The sequence below is a fragment of the Helianthus annuus genome, chromosome 9, assembly GCF_002127325.2.
Source record: "Helianthus annuus cultivar XRQ/B chromosome 9, HanXRQr2.0-SUNRISE, whole genome shotgun sequence".
Taxonomy (NCBI): domain Eukaryota; kingdom Viridiplantae; phylum Streptophyta; class Magnoliopsida; order Asterales; family Asteraceae; genus Helianthus; species Helianthus annuus.
This window is the reverse complement of record NC_035441.2, coordinates 17,325,691-17,335,758: the sequence shown is the minus strand read 5'-3', so window position 1 is coordinate 17,335,758 and position 10,068 is coordinate 17,325,691. Positions and strand designations below refer to the sequence as shown.

Below are 10,068 nucleotides of genomic sequence, written 5' to 3'. Positions count from 1 at the left end.
GCTTCAGGAAACGCATTGCCCTATATGATTCTCCCGGTTCCCTAATCATTGGTGATCTAAAAAGTTTGTACCTCAAGTACACTATAGGAAGCGTAAAAATCAATACGTCTGTACCTAGAGGAACCGTATTGCCTTATAAGATTCCTATAGGGTTTCAAGAATGCATAAATAAAATGGGAATGTGTGGATAACCAAAGCCTTAAGAAACCGTAAGACATATAGTCGGCATTAAGAAGAGATAAAACATCTCGGATTCCTTTGGTTTAAACATCCTGCAAAAGTTCAAAGTCTGTGCATTGGGCGTGGTGTAATTTTGAAATGTCTTGTTTGAATTTGTAGCCTTGTGTGTTGTCTTTTGCTGTTTTAAGTATCAGCATGTACGATGGTTGTTTCAAAAAGAAACATGGGACCCCCAACTGTGAAAATAGCGAATCTTTTATGAATTTGCTCTGATGTACGTCTACTTTACACTGTTCATAAGTCTCCATCTATGTTAATAAGAACACAAATCCACAAAATCTAAGTGAAAAACGTTCAATTCGTCGAATTTTTGGCATAAATAAGTGACCTACAAAATAAAAGAGTGCTATTAGGTGGTTTTTGAAAATAATTTCAGAATTAGGTAGGTTGTGAACTTGATCCGCGACCTTCTCTCCATTTTCTGCAAAAGTAAATGGTCTCCTGCAAAAGCTGAATTTGTCTGCAAAAGTCTGGAACTGAAACTGCGACCTTGTGAAGGTCGTGAATCCATCTAGCAATCTTCCCGGAAGGTCGTGAATTCAATTAACAACGTTCAGAAGGTCGCGAATCCATATATCAATGTTATTAAAGGTCGTGAATCCATGTGCCAACCTTATTAAAGGTCGCGAATCCATTTCTAAACCTTGCTAAAGGTCTCAGATCCATGTTCCAACCTTATTAAAGGTCGCAGATCCATGTTCCAACCTTGTTAAAGGTCTCGAATTGATACCACTACCTTGTTAAAGGTCTCTGTTTTGTCTCACAAGCTTATGAAGCTCGTAGAATGATATTAAATGTGTTCTGAAAATCGAAATTTATAACCCAACCACACATAACAGATGCACACCAAATTCATACTGTGTTTGTTTAAAAAAATTACTTTTGAAATTTAAATTCTGCGTGTATGATGTTCTTTATTAAAAAATGTCTTCTGATTGGAAAATTCGGTCAATGTATGATGATTCTCTTGGATCATTCGTCATGATGTTTTTCTCAGTTTTAATTTTCGTATACGTGTTGGGAAGATGTTGTGTGGATGAGAAAGATTATTCTCATCTACCATCTCCTCCCGTAACGTGTACGAGGATAACAAAATCTGCTGCTGTGGATGCATCAACGTCCGCTATTGAGTCTTATGAAAGACTTAGCAGACGCTGAGGTGTTTATCATCTACCACCTCCTCCCGTAAATTATTCTGCAACTTCTGGTGGGGGCATCAGCCCCGTTTTCGGTATGAGATTTAGATCCTATTGTAATGTTGTTCGCCGAACATCACCGAGGTTGCAGAAATTTTAGCATCCTTAACCTTCGACCTCTCATTTCCTGTCGCAGAAAAAGTTGCATCAGGAAGCTCAATATATGAAGAAATGGGTCGGGTTAAAATTCACTGTATTTATGTTCTAATTGGAAGCCCGACAAACAGTCTTGCAATTAGAAATGATTTGTTAAAATAGTACGCAGTGAACATTGTATTTCTGCATTTAGCAGAAATTGATGTCTGTGTCATCTACCACCTCCTCCAGTAAATTATTCTTCCAGTTTTGGTGGGGGAATCAACCCCATGAAGACCCTCCTCCATCGACCTCTCATTTCCTTCACATAAAAAGTTGCATCAGGAAGCTCGATATAAGAAGAAATGGGACGGGATTCATTGTAATTTACTTCTAATTGGAAGCCCGACAAACAGTCTTGCAATTAGAAATGATTTGTTAAAATAGTACTACATTTATGTAATTTGAGTGTTTGATGGATCCTATTGTAATGTTGTAAACTTTTTTATATTTGGGTTTGTATCATGCTTTGTTGTAACTTTAATTTCAAATGAATAATAAAATCCCACTAAGTTCAATGTATTAAAAATCGTTATAAGAGAACTGCCACCATTTTTACTTATTAGAATTTTAAAAAAAATATTATTATTTGTCTATTCATCCAGCAAAATGGTGGGCTCCACCAACTATCTTGTTACTCAAACACTATAAATACTGGTTGTATTAGCTTCTCCACCCATTACACAACCCACTGAGTTCTTAACATTTCCTAACAAACCAAATCCAGCTTACACAACCCACTCATCTTTATCATATATTAACATTTCACTTTGTTAGTTCATGGATTCTTTTCGGCCATACCTCGTAAGACTATATTGGGGCGGTGTGTTTTCCTTTGTTAACGGGGCTGTTCAGTTTGACCAATCCATGCTAACAACCTCTTTCCTTATGCGACATAAATCGTCGTATGACGAATTGGTGGATTCAATCTGTAATCATGTTCAACTTCAGAAAGAATCGGTGCGCCTTTCATTGTTACTAGGGTACACGTTTCAGGGCATATCTCAGACAACAAAAATATTCAACGATGATGGAGTTGAAACAATGAACTATTTAGCCCAAGTATCGGAAACCAACTTCATTGCCGAGATCTATGTTCAGTGGGAGGCAGTCAATCCTGTCCAACACTTCAGTTTCACAAACCTTCTGCATGACATTACCCAACGTAATGTTGTTGACACCCAAGATTCTGATGAAGATGACGAGGGATACGGGCAAACAACTCAAGAACACCACTTGATGCCTTCTGTTGATAACATAGTAGGACCGTCCTCCCAGTTTCTGGTGGGTGGCAACAATAATGACGGTTTTGATGATTCTGAAAGTTGCAGCACCGAAGAAAGTTCTGAAAGTGAAGAGGCACCACCATCCGACGATGGTACTTCTGACGACGAGGCTGCAGTCAACCAACACACTGAGTTGACCCTGGCTCAGCCGCTGCCTATCATTCCAGCGACACATGACGACCCAGACGACGACGAGGAACTTAGGGATTACATGTGTCCGGATTATGAAGATAATGTGATGGACGTATGGAATCCAAAAGTAAAACATATACGTCTCGGCATGTATTTCAAGTCAAAACAGGAGGTGGACCTTGCTATCCGAGAATGGAACATTCGCCGTGGAAGGGAAATATTTGTGATGGATAGCAAACCAACTTTATACAAAGTTAAATGCTACACCAGAAACAAAAAATTTAAAAACCCTTTCCCTCATGCCCCTTTGTGTGAATGGCGTGCAACGGCATCAAAACAGAAACACCAACACCTTTGGCAAATTACCAACTGGGCGCCTGCCCACACTTGTTATTCCACGGTGGTACGCAACAACAACAGGTGCCTTAGATCTAAGGATATCGCTGCACACATCCTACCTCAAATTCGTACAGACATTGCGTTGAAGGTGAAACACATCAGGACGCATATAAAGCAAGCGATGTCTGTCGATGTTACGTATACGAAAGCGTGGCGTGGACGAAGAAAAGCAATTGAGAGGATATATGGAACCTGGGAAAGCAACTTTCAGGAGCTGCCAAAGTACGTGTTACGGCTTCAGTCTCGAAACCCTGGAACGGTTGTTTCATGGTTTCATCACCCGCACTCGGCTCCAGGAAATCCAACATTCAAATATGTTTTTTGGGCATTTGGTCCTTCTATTCGCGCGTTTCATCTTTGCCAACCTGTCATCTCTGTGGATGGCACACACTTGAAAGGAGGGTACCGTGGTAAGCTGTTGGTTGCGGTAACCAAAAACGCCAACAACTACATAATGCCAGTGGCGTACGCGCTAGTTGACGAAGAGACGGTTCATAGTTGGTGTTGGTTTTTCCAAAATTTGAGAGAATATGTCACCAAAGACTGTAACAGTAGAATTTGTGTTCTATCAGACCGTCATGCAGGGATAATTAATGCGATGGAGAACCTTCTAGATTGGAGGGAACCAAACGCCTACCACCGTTATTGTCTTCGGCATGTCAGAAGCAATTTTAGTGGTAGGTTCAAGACCAAATCTCTTAGGAAGCTGTGTTGGATGATCGGGAGCACAAGTCAGAGAAGAAAGTATCTTTGGGCTGTTAGGGAAATGCAGATGTTAAATCAGGCTGCTTGGAACTACCTGAACGACATCGACAAAAGCAAGTGGACTATTGTTCATGACCGCGGAAACCGTCGTTGGGGTAACCTTACGACGAACATATCTGAGTCTATGAATAATGTCTTACGGGAAGCAAGACTCCTGCCAGTAAAAGCCTTAATTCATTATACGTTCACCAAGGATGTATCAGAGTATGCTCGCCACGCGCAGATGGCCCAAAGCTGCAATACCCCTCTACCCCCTAGAATTTGGTCCAGGTATAACAAGTTGCATTCAGTGGCCATGCAACATGAAGTTTCCGTCTACGATGTCAGAGAAGGTCGTTACGCGGTGGTTTCAAGGGAAGAAAACAATGATGACGGTGGAAACGAGTACACCGTTGAATACAGACGCCACCGATGCTCATGCGGGAAATGGCAAATGCTTAGATTCCCCTGTTCCCATGCTATCGCTGTTTGCGCTTGGAGGGGTGAGCAACCACATGACGTTACCCACTCCATATTCCACACCACCACATATCAGGAACAGTATAGCGGTCATTTTTTCACCCTGGGACACAAAGATGAGTGGGAAGAAGCGGACTGGACAATTCAAGGGGACCCTTCGAGGGTCACAACACATCGTGGCAGGGTTCGTTCAAGAAGAATTCAAAACGAGATGGATGTTAACTACCACGATGAACCCCAGGCACGTCGATGTAGCAGATGCGGAGAAACCGGTCACAACAGGAAGACCTGTGGCCGACGTTAAGTTAGTATCTTTTTGTGGTTTTAATGTTAACTGTTTGGTGTATCCTCCTATGTTTTGTGTTTGGTATTTCTGTTTGAATTGTCAATTGGTGGTGTAATTTAACAATTAAGACATGTGTTCCAAAAAAATGAGCGGTTACGACTATTAATTTAAGAAAATTCACAAACACAAAACACTAAATAAAAACATCAAAGTACATTACGTGGTTTATTTTAGGAGAATTCACGAACACACAACACATCTACCAATACAGGAACCCCTAACTCACTAACGACGGCATCATCTGGAATCAAAAGGATGTATCAGAGTCGCTGTCAAAGTTGTTATATTGTTCCCATGGATCATCACTAACGACGGCATCATCTGATAACGCATTAGAGTCACGATCACTGTCGTATTGGTGGTAGCACATGCTATGGTAGATGCATCCAAACCTACATACCGGGTATGGATCTATAACCCTTGGCGATGCAGTGTTAGGGTTCTGCACAATCCAAGGATTTGGATGTTCAACATATGGTGGTGGGCGAGGATGTTGGTTGAGGGGTGAAGGTCTGGGAGGGGCATGCAGGTGTTCAGTGGAGGGGAGCACACTGTTAGGGTTTGGTTGTCGACCAATATGGTTGGGCCTTTCTGCCCCTTTTTGACAAAAGGCCAAAAATGCCCTTCTGGCCGTTTTCCACCACTCATAACGAGAAGATACGACCTCCGGCGAGACAACGCGAATGCCCCAACCCCTTATTCACCCTAGCAGACGACACGAACAAACCCGGTGACGGCGAAGTTGGACACACCGGTGAGATAACGGACCTAAAAACAGCATGGTTGGGCCTTTCTGCCCCTTTTTGACAAAAGGCCAAAAATGCCCTTCTGGCCGTTTTCCACCACTCATAACGAGAAGATACGACCTCCGGCGAGACAACGCGAATGCCCCAACCCCTTATTCACCCTAGCAGACGACACGAACAAACCCGGTGACGGCGAAGTTGGACACACCGGTGAGATAACGGACCTAAAAACCGCATGGTTGGGCCCTTTTTGACAAAAAGCATAATAGGTCGGAATATTACTAAACATTAAATTGTTTATTATAAAGAAACTACGAAAGCACAATTCATAAACAACAAAAACATTAATCCTACATACAACGCCATCTATAAAGCTCGTTAGCCATGTGGCGACGATAGTTGGTACAACTCTCCTCTACGTCAGTTTCATCAATGAGCGACTTGCCTCTTACAAGGTTGTCCATCATCATACAGACAAGCACCCCTGAATTAGCAATGTTACCATTGTCCTGAGGCACACCGTCTTGAACATAACGAAAAGAAACTTTTTTCTTTGTGCAGTATCTCGAGTTTCGCCAATATTGGATTTGGTCCAGAAAATGCTTGAAGAAAATTGGAAAAATGTCCATCACGTGTTCAACCAGCCGTCTTTTTTCATTTCCCCATCTTTTGTCAGTCCAATATTGTGTTATTTCCATGTTAAACAGATCAACACGGAATAGTAACCAGTCCTCCTGCTTAATCCATATCGGAATATACAAATAATCAACCTCCCAAAATGGAGGGTACGGTTCCTTCTTTCCCGCCATGTCTACCGCTCTTAAACAATCCTTCGTATAACACACGTCTTCATAAAATTGCGGAGGTAATACCGTCCAACGCAATTTCCTTGACGGGTCTTTTAAAAGTTTAGATTGTCGAAGCCGCATAAGCCTTAGCGTCCACGCTTGAACATGCTGCCATAAAGAAAATATATATCTAATCATTTATTTGTATAATCATAATTTAATAATGGAAGGATTGGGTTTACAATGTCATTTAGGCATGAGCTAGATTCGTAGCCTAGTAGGCTACCCCAAAAGCTTGTAGGTAGCTGTATTTCCCCTAAAAAGCGAGAATAACAAAAAGGGGAATCCCCGTTTAGGTAAAACTCAACAGCATCCCTTGACCAATTTTCTGAATTTTCGGTTGGAAATTGTAATTTTTTTCTTTCTGGAGGGCTGCCACCAGGTTTACTCATCTGAGCAGACGACCCATGGTTATTTACCACGACTTCGGTCGGCTTTGGAAAAGACGAAGTGCTAGAACCAGCCGTTGGACGTCTTAACTTGTTTAGAATCGAAAATGACTTTCGCTGCACCACATCAGCTACTTGTTTGTCACCTGGGTTAGCCATGAAGGTGGTTGTGGTTTTTGTGGAATTCTCACTCCACTATGGTAGGGGTATTTATAGTGGGTAGAAATTGAGATAATAATATTTTTTCTTTTTGAGAAAAATGCTTAACACTTTAAAATTGTGAAATGTCCTTTATACCCTTAATGACATACAAATATAAATACATCATTATGTGTTTTTTTACCATGGCCTTACTTTGAAAAAAAATTAATAATAGACATAAAAAAAACAAAACCAAAAACAACAATATATTTATTTCACAGTTTATTACACAATACATTTTATTCACAACGTATTACACTCTACGGGTCATTCGGTGGTGGTGGAAACAGATTCAAGTCGAGACTCCAGTCTAAGGGGTTTGGTTCAACATCTGCATAACGGTTCCGGTGATCTTCGTTACTTTGGTTTGCGGCCCAATAATGATAGTCTGTTTGGTTCTCCGGCATAAATGTTATCATCTGTGACGCGGGGGTAACAAACCCTGCCAGACTAGTGTTGGGGTCCATCATATGGGACGAGGGGCTAAAGAACCCCGCCTGACTTATGTTCGGGTCTACAAACTGATTGTTGTGACCCATATCATTTGGTTGGGGGTTTAATAACATACCCACGTCAAAACCCTCGGAGCATGCCGTAGCCAACGCCGACTGCCATGATGCACCCGTATCAGTATTACCAAGGTTTACCGCAATGTTTAAATCTTCGTTACCACCGGATCCGGACCCCCCCCCTGTTTCGAAATTTGGGACCCAATTTGATGGCCCGGCCTCTTCAACGTTTCTACCACCACGAGCACGACGTCGTTGCCTACCTAACCTCTGTGTACGAGGATACGAAACAAGGTCCACCGGCTCCTGTGACAGATGAGTCGGATATTGTGTGTATTGTGGTACGTTAGACATCTCAAGGGCCCGATAAGCCGCACCATGAATAAAGTCCACATCTTCAGATCGGTGAATTAGACCCATCGTCTCCGACTGCAAAAATAAATTAATAATTAATTTTTTAATAAAAATAAGAATGGATGCTTTCAATAAATTTACACTTGTAAATACCATCATTTGGACCCTCGCTCCTTCGTCTTGAAATCCGCTCGTATGGCCAGCTGACAACTGTGGGTTAGACACATATAACACCGTATGTTGCATGTACCACGACATGTAATCGTTGGAAACTCCAACAGATGTCGTGAGTTCCCCCGTCACCAAGTTTTGATGACGTGCCTCCCACTGACTAACATACGGTGCGTGACGACTTAACCAGTTCCAGCCGGTTTTCCCACTCCGGTTCATGGCATGAAGTCTGGCATGCTCATTATGATCTATGGCAATTGGGTTAGGTATGTACTGGAACATGCCAAACTGTCTCATCACTCGTTGAGGATAGTGATGCTCGACAACCGCGTAGCATAGCAAAGGGCAACAACTCCGCCAAATTGCCATACCACTCCGACATATATCGGGGAGTGTACCGAGAATGTCGTCGTATGGCCTCCAATTAAACTGCAACAAAAAAAATTCATTCATTAAAACCTTTTCAAACAAACTTAAATTTTATATGTCAACAACTAACAACCATACCGTTGCCTCGGTCATTGATTGCAGCTGAGATCTATATGTTCTCAGACAATGTGTGGAAACATCTGTACACGTTAAGCTTCCCTTCCACCTAAAAGGATAAATTAAAAAAATTAACATAATTCAGGTATATATATAAAAAATAATAAATTTCATTATTTACAATTCACACTACCGAGCAGCTAACGGGGCATTGTACTGGAACCGGGCAACAGCTGGAGCAAAACAGCGAAACCTCTCCCAAGCCCACACTTGTAGAAGCGCTACTGGGCCAGTAATGGCTATAGCATTAGGTGCTGTAGCCATACAAAGGTTTTTGTAAAGGAGAGCTAACACAGCCCCTCCCCAACTATATCCCGAACATGCGGGCAAGTCTACCAGAAAATCTAAAAATTTGACATCAATCAGGTTGTTTGCATTATTAGGAAAGATTGTGCACCCTATCAAATAAAATATTATTTGACGTGCACGAAAAATGCAATCTTCATCTGATGCTTCATTTTCAGAAAAATTGGTTGACGTGATTTGTGCTAAAACTCGGGCGGACCTAACCCTTTTGCCCTTCACAAAAGCTTCTTCAGGGGTAAACCCCAACACCGTTTGACACTTGTCGCGTACAGCATACATCGTCATACCATTGTCAGCCCCAGAAATAGGCAACCCATCTATCGGTAGCCCCCATAACACGTTGACATCCTGTAATGTCACGGTCGTTTCTCCAAAAGGAAGGTGAAACGTGTGAGTTTCTGGCCTCCATCTCTCAACCAACGAAGTTATTAACGCGTGGTCAAGATACTTGTACCCACATTGCAGTATCCCGCTGAAACCTGCTGCATGTATTAAAGCTTCTACCCTTCCACTAACCGGATTATCTTTGATATGTTGCCAGAACGATCGATCAGATCGTCTAACATCTAATGGGTTATCATAAGGTGTAGGATTTTTAAACACCTCAAACGCACGGTGATTGTTACCCAAGAACAACACCGATGCATTCATCGGACCAGGATGACATTCAAAATTCATCTTCGGCTTATAACACTTGACTGAATTTTTTTTCTTAATGAAAGGATTGACTTTGATATTGGAAATGTTGCTCAACTCCTTAGGTTTATGTTCATATGTAAATACCTCACCAGCTGCCTCAATTTTCGAATTCATTGTCTTTGCAGAAGTTTTCCTTACACTACAGTATGATTCTCTTACACACAACTATTCATATGTGCAGGTTTTATTTCTAATCACTTCAGCACCATGGTCAAGTCTTATCACAAAACCAATACCACTCACATATCATGCAAGAATGGGACAAAAATGCAATAAATTCACTAGCTTCCGAAAACTTTATTAATTCTGCACATTGTTATTAAATAATCTGCAATGCATGG

At 41.6% G+C, this 10,068-nt stretch overlaps 1 protein-coding gene across 1 annotated transcript; it reads right to left on the bottom strand.

Moving 5' to 3' along the window:
* Positions 1-7,372: 7,372 nt before the first annotated feature.
* Positions 7,373-9,854, bottom strand: LOC110874141 (serine/threonine-protein phosphatase 7 long form homolog). The gene is made up of 4 exons (XM_022123013.2): positions 8,856-9,854; positions 8,684-8,771; positions 8,159-8,605; positions 7,373-8,080 (listed from the first exon to the last, which is right to left on the bottom strand). The coding sequence occupies exons 1-4, from the start codon at positions 9,839-9,841 to the stop codon at positions 7,403-7,405; spliced, it is 2,199 nt and encodes a 732-aa protein (XP_021978705.2). The 5' UTR covers positions 9,842-9,854; the 3' UTR covers positions 7,373-7,402.
* Between the last annotated feature and the right edge of the window lie 214 nt (positions 9,855-10,068).